The sequence below is a fragment of the Lycorma delicatula genome, chromosome 7, assembly GCF_047948215.1.
Source record: "Lycorma delicatula isolate Av1 chromosome 7, ASM4794821v1, whole genome shotgun sequence".
Taxonomy (NCBI): domain Eukaryota; kingdom Metazoa; phylum Arthropoda; class Insecta; order Hemiptera; family Fulgoridae; genus Lycorma; species Lycorma delicatula.
Window position 1 is genome coordinate 71,324,590 of NC_134461.1, and position 20,701 is coordinate 71,345,290.

At 28.8% G+C, this 20,701-nt stretch overlaps 1 protein-coding gene across 4 annotated transcripts in view; it reads left to right on the forward strand.

Annotated features, from left to right (window-relative positions):
• LOC142328035 (uncharacterized) overlaps nt 1-20,701 on the forward strand; it is a 460,868-nt gene that overhangs the window by 301,045 nt on the left and 139,122 nt on the right. For all 4 annotated transcript variants that reach the window (XM_075371480.1, XM_075371483.1, XM_075371482.1 and 1 more), the window contains exon 2: nt 3,129-3,381. In XM_075371480.1, coding sequence (XP_075227595.1) covers nt 3,129-3,381 — 253 coding nt within the window. The remainder of the gene's footprint in view (nt 1-3,128; nt 3,382-20,701) is intronic.

Here is a 20,701-nt window from a genome sequence, read left to right on the forward strand (position 1 = left end):
AATAAAACATAAATAATAGTAATAGGTATATATATATATATATATATATATATATATATTTATTTAATTATTAAATATACATATATATCTAATAATTAAATAAATCCTGGATTGTATTTAATATATTCTGGAAAGATTTACAAGATATTTTATTAACCAGTAAAAACAGCTTATTATTCATTTAAGGCTATTAGAGGTACATAAAATATCTCATAAACTCCACTATAAGTATGAAGCAATTACTTAAGAGAGTAGAAAAATCAAACTACAGCACAACCAAGTCAACAACGTATGCGGAAATACAGTGGATTAAAGACTTCAGTACAGCCAATTGACTTAATAGTTTATGATACAAGCACCGATTGCAAGCGTCTATTACTTTTTCATATATTATAATCAAGCATGGTTAATTTATTTTATTACTATTATTATTAATAAATATAACAGATTTTATTACTATATATTCAGTACGGATATTATAGTGGTCACCATGAAAGATGGCGTTTGTATTTAAATTATTGTATCTCAGTTAAAAAAATTGCACAATAAAAACGAAGGTATCGTCGCAAACTGCAATTATTTTTACGCTAACTGAATTTGGCCGATTTTAATTACCGTCATATAATATCATATAATACATGAAAAATTAATAGACGTTTGCAACCCAAACTTGCAATCACGTAAACTATAAGTCAATTGGCTGTACTGAAGTTTATAATCCACTTTTTTTTTTCGCTTATGTTAGTATATATTATCTATTATAATTATTGAATTACGTGCGTGATCTATTATCGAATTTTATTTTATTACTTACAATTTCTTCTTACTCAAATTATTGTTCATTATTAGGTATTAATATTTATACAGGCGTAGAAAACTAATAATAACTTGGAACGGTGTTCTGTTAAGGTTGTTTAAGAGCACTATAACGTTTTATTACTGCAATTCTACATTGATTATGAATTAAGAAATCTGATTTTATTATTACGGTCATGTGTTTGCTATATTGTTTTTAAGAGATAACAAATGAGAATTTAATCGGCTTTAATAGCTGGAAAGAACAAAGAAATCGCAGAAGCATAACCCCCAAAAAAATCTACCTACAAAAAAAGGGAAAAAACACATCACATTTACGATGAAACTAATCAGTTGTTTAGGTGCATGTCATACAAAATTATCTATTGTATAATAATAAAAAATATAATTTTTATTTTGATATATCTAAGAGACAAAATGTACGCTTAAACCAGAGAGCATAACTTTATTGTATGCCAGAACCACCGCGTGCTTCGACAAAGTAAACATTTAACAAAGAACAAATATCATACAACAATACAATATTATTTACAAAGGCAGCTCTTCATAAAATCATCTACAAACATATCCTCATTAACTCAATGTATGTATTCCTTTCTTTGATAAAGAATTTCTTCTTATTTCCTTATTTTTGTTATGTTTCAGTGTGATCAGTATTTGAATGATACTTCAGCCAAATTTTTAAATTAACGTCTTAAAAACTATAAATAGTCGCCATTTTGGTTAGGACTGTCGTAGAACGATCAAAATTTTATTTTTTTACTGCTTCTTAAGATGATGTATCACATTCTTATCTTTTCTATTTTAAAATTTTGAGTTCCTCCCCATGAGGGTATGCGGTTGTTTCATAAGTGAAAACTAGATTGTTCGATATAGGAGTTAAATTTCATTTTTCTATGTTTAACTGTTGAAGGATGATCTAACGTTTTCCAATACTTTATTTAAATCTAAATATTATTAATAAAAATAATGATGAATTTCGCTTGAATCACTTATATGTTTTTACTATGTGATATTAAATGAAGTAATTGTATGTTATGGACATAAGCAGTGGTGTGTTACAAAGAGTGTACGTATAAACACACACATGCATACAATACGAGTGTGAAAATTAGACATTTTTAAAGGATGTGTTTTGGTAAGATCACATGAAATAGGATGTGTAAGCGGTAAAACACATGAATTAAAATTTTTACTCAAATATTTCTACTTCCTTGTACTTAGTACAACGAAATATTGTAATCGTGAAAAATGTCGGTTTTCATATTGCAACGGAAATATCCATTTTGACCATCCCTGAATCCATGTTGACTAGTGACGTCGGCGTGACATCTGTACGTACGTATTTCGTATAACTCAAAAACTATTAGCCGTAGAATGTTGAAATTTTAGATTTAGGACTGTTATAACATCTAGTTGTGCACCTCCCCTGAACCAAAAGTGTCAATAAAGCCCAAAATAAAAACAAATTGGATTTTATGCTTTTTCTTAACTGTAGTAATAAGCCCTAATTGAGAGTTTTTCAACGAAATATTATAAGCGATTCTTATTTTTATTGGTTCCAAACTTATAGCCCAATAAAACTTCAATTAATGAAATTTTTTTATCTTACAAGGCGGAGATACATCGGTTCGAATCAGACTTCGCCCCTCTTTTTTTTTTTAATTTAAATATATAATTTATAAATAATTATTAATCTAAGATTTTAAAAAAATTTACGAATAATTCAACAACAAAAATATCAGAAGTTATCAATGAAATAAAATTTTATGTACTTTTAATTAAAAAAAAAACAAAAAAAAAATGTGTATATGTAATTTAATAGGCATACAAGGAAGTCATCTCGTGTTCACATTAATTTTTTTTCTCATAAAGTGACAAACTGAAAATTAAAAAATTATAATTAAAGTAGCGTAAATATATTTTTTATACGATGTACACCGTTTTAGTGATATTTTGTACATTAACTACATTCTGCCCAGCTGTACGTTACTACAACAAATGTGTATTACAGATATAATTTAAAAAATAAAATATAACTGTTTACAGAGATAATAAGTTTCCTTTGTTGTGAAATCCAATTATGTGAATTCTACTCACGAGACCAGAAACATATAACCAAAGACAAGTTGGGCTAATTTAATTTACTTTAATTACAAGTCCTTTATTTTAAAGGATATAAATTACTAAATAAATATACCAAAAATAAGAAATTATCAAATAAATAAAATTAAACCGAATTAAAAGTCAAACAATAACTCAGAGAAACTAAGTAAATAATTTTATTATTATTATTTTATTTTTTATTACAGATGGAGCCACTTCTAATACTTGTGGTGGCTATAATAGTAAATAGTGTCAACACTTTACCTACAATTGAAGATAACAAATTACCAACTGATGAAGAATTAATTTCCGGCCAACCGGAAGTTATATTACCGTTAAATTTACCAACTGATGAAGAAAGTTTTAACCAGCTAAATCTACTTCTGTCACCACATAATGGATTCAGACCTGCTGGAACTGCAAGTGGAACTTACCATTTTGTTTCATCTACATTTCCAGGTTAGATTATTCAATTCATTTGTCTTATTATCTTTATTTTCTTATATATTTTAACTTTATCATCATTATATAATATTTAAAAAAATTTTGTGCATGAAATTATTTTTAGTTAAATTTTATTACGTTAAAATGTAATACACGTATCAATTTAATTAAGAACTTTCTTACAATCTTTTTACCAAAATTACAGGATTTTTCAATTTCGACTAATCTGATAAATTAATTTTTTCTCTTCTTATCTGGAAGAAATAATTAAATGGGAAAAGAGGAATAAAGATTGGGGGAAGAATAATAGAATGCATACGTTTTGTTGATGACATGGCAAGGCGGTACTAGCGGAAAGCCCAAGTAAACTAAATGAAATTCTTTATGAATTAAATGAAGCTTGCAAAAGTTAAAATATGGGGATCAACAAAAAGAAGACAAAATGTAATGTATTAGATTGAGATTAAAATAGGAAATGAAGTTTTAGAGCAGGTGAAAAAAGTTCAGTACTTAGGGAGCTTTATACCTGATGACCTGACTTGCACAGTAGAAATTAAGACAAGAATATCAAGAAGTAAGCAGGCATTTAATAAGAAGGGAATACTGCTGTGTGTTAAGTTAAACTTAATACACAGATAAGGATTAATGAAGTTTTTTATTTGGCGTGTGATGATTTATGGAACTGAAACATGGACGATGAAAAAGGCAGACAGAAACCGAATTCAGGCATGTGATGTGGACGTAGTGCAAAACGATAAATGTCAGAGAGCAAGATCATGTAACAAATGAAGAAGTCTTAAGAAAATTGGAGAAAACAGGAAAATGTTAAATGTGATTGAATATAGGAAAAGGAACTTTCTAGGACATTGTATGAGAAGGTGTGTTTATTAGTAGATGTGATAGAAGGCTTGGTCAATGGAAGGTAAGAAAGAGGATAGGAAAGGACAATACAAGGTAAAGAGCAGCCCTCCTGGGGAAGGGCATTTCGGCATTCCAGAAGGGAAAGTCGGGATGTTCTGATGAACCAGGGGGTCCCCGACGGGTGGACTTAAAGAAAGCTCAAAGGATAGGGGGGCGCTTCTACGCCACGACAAACGGGTGCGATAGAGGCAACGTCTTTCAGGCAGTTACCGGTCACCCCTTGTTGTGTTTAAAAAAGGGTCCGAAAAAAAAGGATGAAGAGCACCAGTCGTGATAGGAGCTACCCTAATGGCAGAAAACTTATGCCCGAGTTAATCATCCCAATCCCATAGGGGAAGATTGTGGTGATTGGAACCTTGTGGCGATTTCGTTCGCCACACCACCCGCTCCGTTCCAAGCCCGGAGGAGCTTTACCGAAGGTCGTCTTCAAACCCTCTAACTCAGGGGTCGGCAACCTTTTGAGTCGGAAGAGTCAAAAATTACAATTTACAAAATTTCAAAGTTTTTAAAGAGCCATAAAATTTTTTTCGTAAATAGGGTTATTAAATAACAATTTATAGGTACTTACACTAATAATTATTATTTTAACGCTAATTTTTAAATAATAAAAGCAATAAAATAGATAAATAATAAAATAGGTAATTTGTTAAATGTATATTTTAATAAAAACACTTTCGAGGTGATATCCAACAGTAGTACTTTTGTTTCTTTTTTGACAATTCTTATTGACTTCAAAAAAAGTAGTTAGGTATCTTATTTGGAAAAAAATATGTATAATATGTATAATATGTATTTTAAAAATATAATACTTATTATGTTACCTATCTTTACTTCGGTTTCTTTATTATTATTATATATATGTACATACATAACTTTGAGAAGATAATTCGCTTCTAACCCTTTTACTTGAAACAACAAACTATACGTCACAGCCAAAGCGCTGGTGAAGACGCCAAATTGTCTTGCGTCGAAAGCGAATTAAAACCTACATAGAAACATCCGACGACGGCGTCATTCGAGGGCTTCTGACGGACTGACGACAGTGACGACGCGTGTCACGGAGGAGGGGGCGATGAAAAGCGAGTACAAATGGAAAAGAGATAGAATCAGTGTCTAATCCTCGTTAATCGATTCAGAACGATTTTTAAATGTTTTTTTTTTTGATAAAATAAATAATATTTGCGTATGGAACTAGCCGCAGCTTCATATCCAAAGAGCCGCATGTGGCTCGCGAGCCGCAGGTTGCCGACCCCGGCTCTAACTGATTACATCTCGCAGTCACTAGCCACGCTTCAGTCGGGATGCCACCGATGCGAATGCCTCGACGGATATCTACATCAGTAAAAAACCAATAACTCAGCCAACGTCTTCGTTGTAGGCTTAGACATCTTAACTTTTCCTATACCGTAGCATCACCCTATGAACTAGCTAATCGAGTTCACGGAAGCACGAATCTCGCGCCTAGCTCAATTACAATACAAACGCTTGTGACTGTAAATGCTTCAAACATCGACTAAGTAACGAGTCAAATGCAATGCCAAACTCATACCACTCAGAATTTGTTATATGTAACAACCAAATTCAGACCTACATTCCATCACCCACTATAAAATACACCAATTAACCGATTTAAGAAAAATGGACTCCAGTCTGGTCTATAAGGAAGTCGTGGCCAGACCTCTTACTACCACTCAGCTCTATCTCAGAGTCCCGCGTGTCACTTCGTCATACTCGAAGAACGCTCTCGGCAAGACAGTACTACACCTCACGGCACCCCAGTTAATCAACCCAAACATTCTTATTCATTTAAGTATAGCGATTTGTGTAGATAATATGAACCGTTATCATTATTTACAAAACAAAGATGAAATGGCTATTTCACACAAATATATTAAAACCCCATACTTGGGGAATCATATAAACAAGTGTAACTAATAACGTTACCATTTCTTCGAAAAGCTTGTTTTTCCAGATATTTCATTTACACTACCAGTTGAAATTTTATTTTTCTGATTTTGATTAGAAATTATTATAATATATATCATCGGATTTTTAGAAATATTTTACCTTAAGCCTACACTAATTATTCGCTAACTAAATTATTAATATACACGTAAAGAATCTGGAAGGTACAAATTAATGGTAGGCTCAATCAATCTGGCAAATAAAACTTCGAACTCATTCCAATTATTAATTAATAGGGTGAATGGTATTAGACCCGATTTTGAGTCTTAAGTTGTATATACAGGTGAGCTTCGAGAACCGTTTTGATGTCTCATTATAATAGTGGTTTATATCTGCTAATTGTCGTTATTGCGTCTAATTCTTCAAGACAAAAATGTTATAATGTAATAGAGCAAGTTACGAAAATTCCAACAGTATATCATTCAAAAATTACCAAACTATTTTCCAAAAAATAAATTTTAAATTGCTAATAAAACATCTATTTTCTACAAAATAAATTTAATTAGTAGAATAATTATGTCGTTTTGATCTGCAATAACGTTAAGACCCATTCTGGGGAATGTGCTACGCATTAATGATTGGACTGTTTTTTCTAAATCATTGTTAAATATAAATAGTTACTGATAATAAAAACTTCTAGATAGTGAACATAAATTTTTTGAAATTGCAACTTTCATTAGAAATATTTTATTTTTCCACGTCAAAGTACATTTTGAATAAATATGTTATTACGAAGTTATAGATAAAATAAAAAGTTCAGCGAAATAAAAAAAGTTAGATTTAAATTTTTTCCGTGTAAACTGTAAATAACAGAAATCTAAATTCTTGGATTTCAGATGGCTAAATTAATTTCCTTTAATTTTTCCTTATAATTTTTGTAAAGGGGAAAAGTGTTTTGTAATTAGAAGATCCCCGTTTAAGTTTCATTCGCTGAATTCATCTTTTTTTATGTACCACTTGTATTTCACTTACTGAAATGCTATGAGAAAAAAATGTATTTAGTCAATTTTATTAAAAAATCTGATGTGGACACCAGAAGACTTCCTTGTAGGCTTATTAAATTACATACACTTTTTATATATTTATTTTTTTGTTATTCAATTATTACTTAGTGTTAAGATTTTTTTTACAATCACAGGTTAATAATTATCAAACCGAAGAATGTTGAAATTTTGGATTTAGGACTGCCGTAACATCTAATTGTGCATCTCCCCTTTTGATTGCAATCGACTGAATCAGAAGTGTCGAAAAAAGCCCAAAATCCAAAACAAAATTGGATTATGAACTTTTTCTTAACTGCAGTAATAAGCTCTCATTCAGACCTTTTCAACGATATATTATAAGTGGTACTTATTTTTATTGGTTCCCAAAGTTACAGCCAAATAAAACTTTAATTAATGAAATATTTGGATCTTAAAAGGCGAAGATACATCGGTTTGAATCAGACTTTTTTCATCGGTTCTCTTTTTTTTAATTTAAATATATTAAATTATTAATAACTATTAATCTATGATTGTAAAAATGTTTTACGATGAATAGTAATTCAATAACAAAAAAAAGAAAAAGAAAAAAATACCAGAAGTTATTAATGAAGTAAAATTTTATGTACTTTTCAGTTTTAAAAAAGTGTGTGTTTGTAATTTAATACGTGCAAAAGGAAGTTATGTGGAGTCTACATCAGATTTTTAATTAAAATTATATATAATTTAACATGAAATTTTGTCTAGAAATTGAAAAAAAAAATTTGTTTTGAGTGCAGCAGTTAAACTGTTTAAATAGTTAAAAAATCAGTTTATTATAAAATTTAAAAGACTGTTTTGCAATTTTTTTCATTTCTTGGTTTACCATTACTTTTCCAACTAATATTCTTAAAATAATTAATTTATTATTACATGAATTGGTAGAAAATAAGTAAAATATTATTACACTTTTAGAGTTTCCATCACAAATAGCTTTTTTCTTTTTTTAATTCAAAAAAATGAAAGGCTACACAAAATTTTAAGAAATTTATTAACAGCAATTAAAAGAACGTTTATGAAAAAGGAAACAAGAAGCAACCCTCAATTACGCTCTAAAATATAAAGTAAAACGTTTACAAACGTAGGATACCTGAAATGCAAGTAGATTAAAATTCTCTATAATCTAAAAACTAAAAGTTTTTATTGCTTAGCAGCTTGACAAACATTTCTGACTCGGACTATTGATTTTAAAAACAGTAAAAACGTTTTTTCTGTATCATGTTTTTATTTATGACTGAGAATATCATGACAGCTGATTGCACAGTAAATATTTAATAAATATTATCAGTAAATATTGAATGCCAGCCAATTATCATCGATTATTTTGATACACTCCCAAAGCAACGCGATAGTATTGCATTATAATATTAGTACGTGTATGATTGCGTGATTACATGATCTTGTCTAGCGAGAGACATAGTTCCATCCATGTTTTTAATAATAAGTTAATCATAAACTTAATATTATTACTCATAAATTACAACTTTTAATTCTATTATAGAATAGAATTATATTTTCAGTCGGTTATATTATAGAACCGACTGAAAACTATCATTAAAATTTATTAATTAAATAATAAGGTAATGAAATAGAAAAGATAATCTCTCTTTTGTGAATAAATAGAACTGCGACGTTATAGTGACAAATGTGATATAGAATAATGTTACCTAAGGCACATTTTACTTCCGTAAACAAAGAAAACGTCATTACTTGTATTGTTAAGCGGTGCTTCATCGTCTGTTCTGTTATAAGATACGTGAACTGTCATCTACGCTTACAAGCGTCAAGAGTCGGTTTGCGTAATAGACGTAATTATAATAGTAAGTATACGCCATTAAAACGTTTATTACAAGGGATTGGTTTCAAATAAAACGAAAAAATTAATATAAAACTAGATTTTATAATTGAATAAATATATATTTAAAAAAAATATATAATAGAATTTCAGTCTTAGAAAGTATCACAATGAATTTAACACTTTTTGCACTAGAATGTAATAATTTAATTGTTATTATTATACTTAATTTAATTCAATCTCTTTCCATACATTACTTTTCTGAGAATTTATTTACCTACCCATTTCTTTATAAAGTATAAAAAAAATGTTATCTTATAAAAAGAATATTAAGTATCTTCTAAAATCATTTGAAATTTGACTTCCAGTGACGTGTATTCCGTTCAAAGAAAAATGAAAAAGAAAACTGTATTCGTGTAAATTTCTTAAAAGAAGTAGTGGAAAATAATGAATAAAATTTAAAAGAAAATAATACTGCAAAAATCAAAGGAAATATTTAGGTCAAGATTAAAATGTTTAAAAACATTTATCATCTACTCATATTACTATAAGTAGGTTGTAGCAAGTACTAAATCAAGATAGCTCAGTGATGTGCCAATTTCTTTTTTAAATTAATATTTATGTTCAATTCCGTTTTAGACCGTTTAAAATATGTGGACTGATGTATTTCGCAATCGGCTGATTATAATGGATAATGCTGATAAAAAATAAACCGAGTTTATACAACTTAAGAGGAATTTGTCATCGTACGTCACTTAAACTTTGCCTATAATATACATAGAGGGTAATGTGGGCTACGCCCACACTACTTATGTATCACACAATTTATCCTTCACTTACAATAAAATAAAACTAAGTTTTATTAATAAATAATACAAAATGTTGTATATCATGTATCCATATCATATTTTAGTTTTTTCGTTCTCAACTTAATTCAACAAATAAAGCTCTCATGTATTAATCAATATTCTCACTAGTGAGAAATACACTAATGAAATTACACTAATAAAACATTTTTAAAAAATACAAAAAGTTAAACCACCTTTACACAAACCGTTAAGTTCCATTTTATTGTGTTTCTAGGCCTGTAAATATATTTTGTAATAATCAGTTACACTTTAATTCAACACACACACAAAAAATAAAAATAAAACTCGATAAAATATCATTTTTTTCGCTTCAATTTATACTGTAATATATAAATAATATTTTTCAGACAATACAGAGGTTATGATATAACTAATATAAGCATTTTGATCATCTGTAAACTTGTGCCTACGACCCACTATACAAATTATAAAGTGAGTGATAAAACAAATAAGTTATACAGTACGATACAGTATAAAACACACTCAAAATGTAACATATATGTATCTTGCCCCCTCACTCACTCTCTCTCTCTCTCTCTCTCTCTCTCCGAGAGAGAAAGAAATAAATTATCGGCATTTCCTTTTTTTTAGAGAACACAAACAAAATTGAACTTTAAACGGGAATATGAAGTTTTAATGGGAAACAATACAAAAGAGGTCTTTGTAGTTAGAAAGAATAGACAATGTTCAAAAAGAGTAAACAAAATATGAAACTATTATTCCAACACATTAATATCATTGGAAGTGAACCAAATACATGAAGCTCAAAAAAAAAAGAGTACAGAAGAGAAATGTTTCAAAAGAGTGTGAGTTGGGAAACTTGACCCTCAGATTAATTTTGAAAGGCAGACTTTTAAAAGATTACAGATATGTTTATGGTCACGTTATGAACAAAATGTTTAACACATTACAGAAAATTAACTGAAATATAGAGAAAGAAGACATGTCTAATCTGTGCAAAACATTTTTGTTAATATTGCTAATATTAGAGGATGAAGAAAGATATGATCCATTCTAGATATTTGATAGCCAAAGATATATCCTGTTCCCATTGCTTTTTAACTTGTTTGTCACATTAAAAAAAAATATTAAACAAGAAATATTAAGTAATATATTTGAAAATAAATTAAGAGGAATCTCTTTGCCATAGAAGAACAAATGAAATATTGAGATTCATAGATGACATTGTTCTTTTGACAAAAACTAAAATTAGGGAGAGAAATGTTTTCTAAATGTCATATAGAAATGGGAGAGAAATTGAGTTTGAAAATAAATAACAGTAATAACAAAAGGAATGAAATATATGACAAAAAGGAACATAATGGGAATTAAGAATTAAGTTAAATAAGCACAACCAGAAGTGAGAAAAAATTATAAAGATGGGACAAAGTAATCCAGATATCAAAAGGTGATTGGTTATCACTTACATAGATATAAGAATTAAAAAGAATCTCTATATTAACGTGAAGCACTTTGTGTTAGACGATAGGAAAACACAGAAAAAATGTGATGTTACAGAAATATATAGAAAATTACATCTACGAACTAAAAAACTGAATATTATTGAAACATATGTAATATATAGCTAAGAATAGCGAGTATATTAAAGGCAGTTTACTTTTATATGAATTTTAATACTAGATCGTGGATACCGGTGTTCTTTGGTGATTATTATTATCATTATTTTTTTAACCTCCGGGTCCACCTTAGGTATTGCTTCAGAGGACAAGATGAATTATTTGTAGCGTAAATGAAAATGCCATGCCTGACCGGGATTCGAACCCGGGACCTACGGATGAAAGGCTGAGACGCTACCACTCGCGCCACAGAGGCCGGCTCTTTGGTGGTTGGGTTTCAGTTAACCACACATCTCAGAAATGATCGCCCTGAGACTGTACAAGACTACATTCACTTCATTTGCACTCATACATATCATCATCCTTATTCATACTCTGAAGTAATACCTGACGGTGATTCCCGGAAATTAAGACTGGAAATATATATATATATATATATATATATATATATATATATATATATATAAATAAGGATTTTTTTTATGATTATTGCAGCACATAAATTCGAAACTTGTGTATAGGAATATGGAATGGAAATTTAGCAGCATATGAGAAATACTATTTTGATTGAGATTTGAACCCGGAGCCTTCAGATGAGAGACTGAGACTTTTACCACTCTCCACTACGGAGATCAGTTAAAGACTAGCGAGAAAAGAAAGGAATGAAGAATAACATCAAACCAGATGAATGACTGATGACAGATGGCTCCTCCTTTGGAAGAATTTACTACTTCGCAATCCGTGTAAAAAAACTTTTACCGATAGAATATTAGAAAATTAAAAAAAATTTAATTTTTTTTTTAAGGTTTTGGATTTATTCTTGTCAAATGCGCTACACTAATTCTCATAAAAGGTTTTATGCAAAATTAACATAATTTTTCCAAATATTTTTCTGAAACAGCTTATTTTTTTTTTGAAACTGTTAAAAAGAAGACAACCTAAATATCTTCCATAAAAAAAAAAATAAAAAATTAAGTAATAATTTAAAATTATGGACTTAAAGTTAATAAAATAAATATATATTTTTAGTAATGATATAAACGAAAAAATAAATAAATAAAAAACATATTGGGGAAACAATTTCTCTAACAGATAATATTTTACGTCAAGTAGTGCAACTGCTTGAAGTAACATACGAGACAAATTTGTAACAAAGTTTTATGGCAATATTACGTAACACATTAAGCCAATGTATTATGTTGTTTTCTGTAAAGTAGTTACGGAAGTCCGTCTTAAATTTAGTTTATTATATATAACTATATAAATTGTTGCTACTATTTAAAAGAAAAGGAATATATCCTTTATATAACGTGACGTAATAATCAAAATGTACAATAATATTTACGTTAAGTGTCATATCCTGCTTCTACTTAAATTCGTTAAAGCTAATAGGTTTTATAACATTTAAATTCTGGTATAATATAAAAATATTTAACAATAAAGTTTACCGAACTTTTTTAAATTAAAATATATACCTACAGAGTGATTCAGGAGGAAAGAGAATTATTAGGAAACTATAGCTTGAAATAGGGGAAAAAATTCATACAAATAAATATGTAAAAAAGCTTTGTTATCAGGTTACGGTTAGTGAAAAATTTCACCCGGATTTCAGTTTCCGTAGTGAAATGCGGTCATAATGAAATTTTTAAGGAATTATTCAAGGATATCCAATTAATAAAGACAAATTCGGTGACTAAAAACACGTTCTTCTAGGTTTGAAATACAATGACTTTGTTTAATGACAAAGAAATACATAAATTTTATTATCAAAATTTGTAGAGAATTTAATAATGCGAAAAATGATGTAATACAGCCTATGAAAAAATAATTAATTTTTATTATTAAAAATAAAATAGAAAAACTTAACAGAAATATTATCTGGAATCAAACTCGAAACCTATGGACAAATAATAGAGGCATAGATACTACCATTCTGTCTCAGAGATCGAAAGTTTACGATAAAATATTATAACAGGACGGGAAAAAGTGCAAACTAAAATCGTTAATATCAGTCATTTTAGTAGGACTCGGATAACAACGAAGGCATTTTAATGATTGGTGGAAATTACTAGGTGGCTGCAGAAATTAAAACTAGTGATGCTCTTGGATGATCACAAGGTAAATTTATTTTATTAAATGCCCGAATGAAGTGAAAAATAAAAACTGTTCCAAAGCCTACTCAACCATAGTATAATCAACTAAATTATGTGATATAAATATATCTTACATATAATTTATACAAATACAAAAAAAAGTGAAAAAATAACCGATTCGGAATTAATCATAAGGAATAATATTCAATCCGTGAAAAGGAAGTGTTTTTCTTTCCTTTGACATATTATTGTCTTGGGTTCAATTACTGTTATAAATGAATTCAATTTAAAGAAAGGAAATTATCACTCATATAATTCATAAAGAATTTGAGAAATTGTGAATTATCCTTAGTGTTCTGTAATTGTTAAAGTGTTTGAAATCTTATTAAAAAAACTTTTAAGATTAGATTTTACCAGTGAAGTTTAGATGTTAGGTCTTAAGTAAAGTTATTTTTTCCATTAGTCGGCTTGAAATCGATTAGCAAACTGTAATTATACTCCAGCTTGATACAAAGCATTATAATCTGGAAATACACATAATTTAATACACTTTTCATCTTAAAATGAATAATAATGATGAAGATTTTCTTTAAAAATGGCCTATCACTTGACAACGAACTAAATCTTTCATTGTAAATCTATACTACCGAGGAAAATAATAATTTTATATTAGACGTATAATGAAAATTTTTGAATTTCTAATAGCAGTCTATGTATATATATATATATATATATATATATATATATACATCCGCCCTATTCATTTAATCGACAGTTAAAGTTATTTTTTATCATAATTTCAGAAAAAATTCAAATTCGAATAAAAACAATTTATCCCGTAACGTTATGATTATTGTTTTAATATCATAGATTTTTGACTGCCCAAAACGGATATAATGTTCCAGAATTTATGTAAATAATTACTTCTCGTAGATGGAAATTAGTCTCTTTTTTTATTAAAAATACAGAGTGTATCAAAAAGATTTATCCGAAATCAAAACGCTTTAAAAAAACTCCGTAACCATTCATACCTGACGAATTAATCATATAATATTAAGAGAATGTTACAGTTTCACTTGGTTGCCGATAGGTACCTCCCTTTTGACCTGCTCCCTTCAATCTGCGTTAACACGACGACTTCGCAACAGAAATCATTCTGCGTTTCCTCTTCAACAATTTTGAATCTGTGATAACTACGATAATACTCCTCTGGCACTGCATTAACTACTGCTCAGGGGATTCGACTTTGGCACTAATAATTTTAAGAAAGAGGAATTGTGTATAAGGGAGAATCCGCATGTCATCCCTTGTTAGACTTGACGTCCAACACTAGTGTTGAACAAAGAAGTTGACGCAGCTGAAGAGTTTGGTATGTAGCCCTAGATTTCATTTGTCATGACAACCAAGAGCTAGCCGTTCTCATGTGACTATTTGAAATTTTGTAGCGATGTTTATTACGTTAAAAGTGCAGAATTCAGTTGGTACAAGCCTTCTGTGGAGTAAATGAACAACGACGTATGCAGTTTTGTGAGTATATCCTCGATAAGCCGGAAGATTAAACTTTTTTTTCACACTTAGTATTCAGTGACAAATCCTTGTTTCATAACCTACTAGGTTGGTCTAGTGGTTAAACTTGTCATCGCAAATCAGCTGAATTTGAAGTGAAGAGTTCTGCGGTCCAAATCCTAGTAAGTTACTTTTATACAGATTTAAATACTAGACTACGGATATCGGTGTTCTTTGGTGGTTAGGTTTCAATCAACCACAGATCTGAGGAATGGTCGACCTGAGACCTTACAAGACTACACTTGATTTACATATCATCCTCACTCATCCTCTGAAGTAATAACTTACGGTAGTTCCGGAGGCTAAACAGTAAAAGAGAGAGAAAGAGAAAAAGGGAGAGAATCTAAATGGAAAGGTGAACCACCACAACGTATATAAGGATATAAGGATCAGAGCCACCATGTGCATTTGTCGAGCATGAGAGATTTTCCAAAATCCAATATTTTTTATCCCAAGAAAAGCTTTGTGATCCATAATTTCTTTTTTGAAATGGTGTACGGGAATCTCATATCTCAAAATATTACGGTGCTGTTTTTTATCTCAGTTACAAGCAGAATCTGATGAATTCATTTTTCAGTAGGACAGAGCACCACCACACAGTCATTTCTAAGTTAGAGCGTTTCCTAACAATGTGTTTCTACAAAGATGGATCATAAGGAGTCTGCCGATCTTGCATTTCACCAAGATCGCCTGATCTTCTGTTATCATTTTTTCTTGGGAGGCTTTGTGAAAGAATCTCTTCTAACAACATTGGACGATTTGCAAAATCGCAAAACAACAGTGATTGCAGTAACACGAGACGTTATCGCCCGAATACCGGATGTTACTATTGTGTAGATGTATACCGACCGTCGGTTGGGGGCCATATTGAGCATTTGAAAAAATTTGAATAAAATTTCACGTGCAAACGTTTTTAAAATTCAAGCAAGGTTGTATGTTTATCTCTTTAAAAAAAATTATTTTGAAATCGAATGAATCATTTTGATGCACATTGTATAAGAAAATTTATCTATTTTATTAGTTTGACAACGAAATGAGAAAGGAGAATAGGAAATGTAAAATACAACTTCCCTTTTTGTTTTTTGTACAAAAGTTCTAAAGTTATTACATAGACAACAAATAATATTAAAATATGTTTAATTATTTTAATTAAAAAAAAAAAAAATATTACAATGCTTTTATTTCGAGGGTTCATAATGATTTGAACAACCATTTCGTTAAATAAATAATATTACATTAATTTAAAAATGAATAATTGTACCTCATAACCTCTTGGATTTAAAAATATTAAGGCTGTTGAATGGCCTTGAAATATATATAAAAAATTTAAGGAATATTGATTATTATCCTCCGGAAAGGTTATTAATTTTATTATTCAGGTAACCTCTATTGATAATAAGTTATAAATCATCCGGTAAACACATTAAGGAAAGCATGCCAAAAAAAAAAATTCATACATATGTAGATAGCTAAATGGAAATATATAAAGCTCTTATGTTAATCATCAATCATTAATGACTGATAAAGCTAAATAATAAAGTCAAAAGATATTGGAAAATACAATCAACTGTGGTGTTTTTCCTAAGACGTCTGAAGAAAATAAGCTAGTTAGATAAAGCCATGAATGAAGATAAGAGTAAAAAAATGATATATTCTATCTATTAGAAGATAAATTCATTGAACAAATGAAGTGGGAAACATAAAAAAGTGTGATACATGAGTTCCAAGAGGAACTCTACACTAGCCAACCATTAGCGAAATAGAAGGTGAGTAAGTGATTGATTTATTTATTATTGAAAAAGTTGAGACTGATGTCTCCTCCTACACTTACAACGTTTTTGCAAATAGTTTTTATCTTCCTTTAATTAAAATATAAATTATTACCTATGTAAAAATATAAAATAACGCAAAAACAAAATTAATATATTTAAAAATGTTTAATTAAAAAAACCTTTTTTTCCTTTGTACTTCCTTGTACGAAGTAAATAAAGTAATGTGATCGTGAAAAATTCGGTCTTCAGATTTCATCTCCTTCTTTATTTATTTTTAATTTTTTTTACTTCCTTGTAGGAAGAAAAGGAAATCGCGAAAAATTTCGGTTTTCATATTTCAACGTAAATATCCATTTTGACCATCCCTGAATCCATTTTCACTAGTTTCGGCGTGACGTCTGTACGTACATATGTGTCTCGCATAACTAAAAAACGATTAGTCGTAGGATGCTGAAATTTTGGATTTAGCATTGTTGAAACATCTAGTTGTGTATCTTCCTTTTTTATTGCGATGGAAATTAAAATTAAAATTTTAATTAATGAAATATTTGTATCTTAAAGGGAAGGCACATCGGTTCGAATAGACTTCATCTCTTTTTTTTTAAGTTTTATTTTTTTAATTTAAATATATTAATTTAATAGTTATTAACCGGTGATTGTAAAAAAAATATATAATGAATAATTCATTGAAAATAAAAAAAAATTGAAAAAATCATTAGCGAAATAAAATTGAAGTAAAATAAAATAAAAATAATAGATCTGGTGAAACTTCTGATTATTTAATATTAATTGAAAATTATGATTTACAATCATATTATTTTTGGATTTTCTGAGCAAGTTCTTATAAAAATTGTGAATTAAAAAAAAAAATAATTTTTTATTATTTATTTGACAGAAAAATAAAATAATTTTTTAAATTTTACTCAGTTAAAAAGTGATTGTTGGACATTTTTTCACTTGTGCGTAATATGCACAAGATTTCTGGTGTGTATTTCAGATTTCTGGTGTATCGTATATAAAAGTTAATAATAATTAAACTATTCCGTTTAGTGAACTCATGTACACTGGTTACAAATATTAATTTAGACCTTAGAGTGTAGAATAATCAGTTTTAATTATAGGATTATTTGGTTAACAATTTATTTAAAGATTAAGAAAGGGACATTTACTCTAACCTGATATTTTAGGTAAGATTATTGAATTAATAATTGTATAAATATTTGAAGCTAATAAGAACTAATATTTTAGTAATTGAGTAACTGCTCACTTTCATTAAATAATTGGAGGATCGTAATCTCGCATTCAAATAAAATAAGTCTAAATGAAGTGCCGCAAAAATGTGTATATGTAATTTAATAGACGTACAAGGAAGTCATGGGGTGTCCACATCATTTTTTTTTTTTATTTTGGCTTGTTGATGATATCACCACATAAACTTGAACCTTCTAATTATACTTTCGATTAAAAAAAAAAATAGAGATGATTTATGTTAAACTGGTTATTGAAATATATTAGAAAAGAAGAATATCTCAAAAATCGTTCATAATATGCAGTATGCTTGTAACTTAAAATTATAAACGATTATATATAATCGCCCAGTTTGATTATTAAACATGTTCAACAATCATCAGTTGGTACCTAGGACATTTATAAGAAAATCCATTTATAAGATCCACTTTATAAAATTTATATAGATTATTAAACAATCGATTTTATAACTAACTAGATTTTGTAAATTTGTATGAAACATTTAGAATAAGAATAAAAAGTACTAAAAATTATTGTTATTATTATTATTATTACTGAATAAAAATAAAAATCATAAATCTGGCTACAAACCATCTATACTACTAAAATCTTCTCAGACTGCCCACCGCGATCTAATGCAAAGCTCTTAAATAGGTTGGGTAAGATGAAAATGAATTCCAAAAAAGAGAAAAGATAGGATGAACTTTAAACAAAGTAATATCAAGTAATGTTATTATGATAAAAAACTTTTACAAAAAGATTTTTAATAATAAATTGAAAATGTTTTAGGGCTATTATATTTTGGTTCTCCATAGTTGTTCCACAATAAAATAATTTTTCCAACTTGCTAATTTTTTGCTTATTACTTATACTTTTTAATATTCTAATAAACTAATTGTTCTACCATTTTCTAGGTAATTTCTATAGTCTTTTATATTTATAATGAATCGAATGCTCCTTTATGTTAGTTTTGTATTACTTTCCCGTCTAACGCTATATCAGTAGACGGGAAAGTATTGAAATCGGTCCAATTTGCGCATATGTGGTTCTCACTGGATTTTGTTTTGACATCTAAGGAAACCAAAAAACCGGATGGAAATTTTCCGGATGTTCGTATGCACGTGTGTATGTTCGGTGTCGCACCCTAATATCTCCAGAACTACTCGACCGATTTTGACCAAACTTGATCCGATTATTTCTATATACGGGACATTGATGCCATTAAATTTTCAACTAAAAAGGTCAAGAGCGTGAGACTATTGAATTAGACGAAATCTCAATATCTCGAGATTTCGTGTACGTATTTTTCTTAGGCACATTTGTTAACAATTAAAAATTATAACAAAATAAAGTTTTTGCAAAATCGCACTTTCACCCCAAAAAAATGCTCTAAATAAACTAGTGGCTAAGTGGGTATACTGTGTCATTAGTATTCCCTCACACCACAAAGACCGCTAGTGCAGCACTGACGTACAACTGCTGTAGTCGTTTGCTATGTTGTGACATTACAGGTGACAGGTACAATTAAATAAATGAATAATAGTATTTAAAGGGTAAAAAAGTATTTAAAGTGGCCGCTAGTACTGCCACACCCGCGCGTATGAAATACGGTAAAACAGCTTTAGTTAGAATCAATTAATTTAACAAACAAAAATGTTATATTTAGTAGTGTCTGTGTAAAACGTGAATCAGAAAAAAGCCGCGTGACGGGAGTCCTACAACTATTTTGTCAGTTTTTTGTTTAAATTCTTTATTATAGTTTATCCTTCCTGTCCTAAACTAAGAAATTACATTTAAAAAATAATTTAAAAAAGTTCGCTCTTTCAATGGGTTTAGTTTTTCTGAGAAAGGAAACCAATTTCTAGAAAAGAAATTGGTTTCGTTTACCTAAACCAGTGGTTTAGGTATTTTTAAGCTAATAATACTGGATAAAATGAAAATAATTGTTTATATTCTTTACTCTTACTTTAAAACTTCTGTTTAGAAACATTGATTTTATCGTTTGAAACAAAATGCTTATTTTATTGCGTTTATAGATATTATTTGCCTTCGTATATAAATTATTTTCTCAATATCTAATGATGCATGGTTATTAATTAAAATAGCCAACTAGTTTTAGATTAAAAGTAACACATTATGTAAACGTTTTTCAAATATTTTCTCCAGTTTAATAAATAAAAAAAAAACATGTTGTGCAGTTCTGCTCAAGACCGTTTTTTCATTAATTTAATTTAATTTTAATGCTTTAATTATTATTATTATTATTTTTTTAAGAAAAATAAATTTTCCCACTTCTAGCATCATAACGAACCACGCTTTTAACTTTCCGCGCTCAAATTTTTCGAAAGAACGACTCAATCAATCTTCATTATATTTTCACATACACTACTACATCATACCTAAATTTCAATGAAATTGATAAAGTTTTGGAGATTTTTGAGCCATAATTTAAATAAATGATATATATTCGTACTCCTCATTTCTTAAATCGTAAAGAAAATTCATTTTCA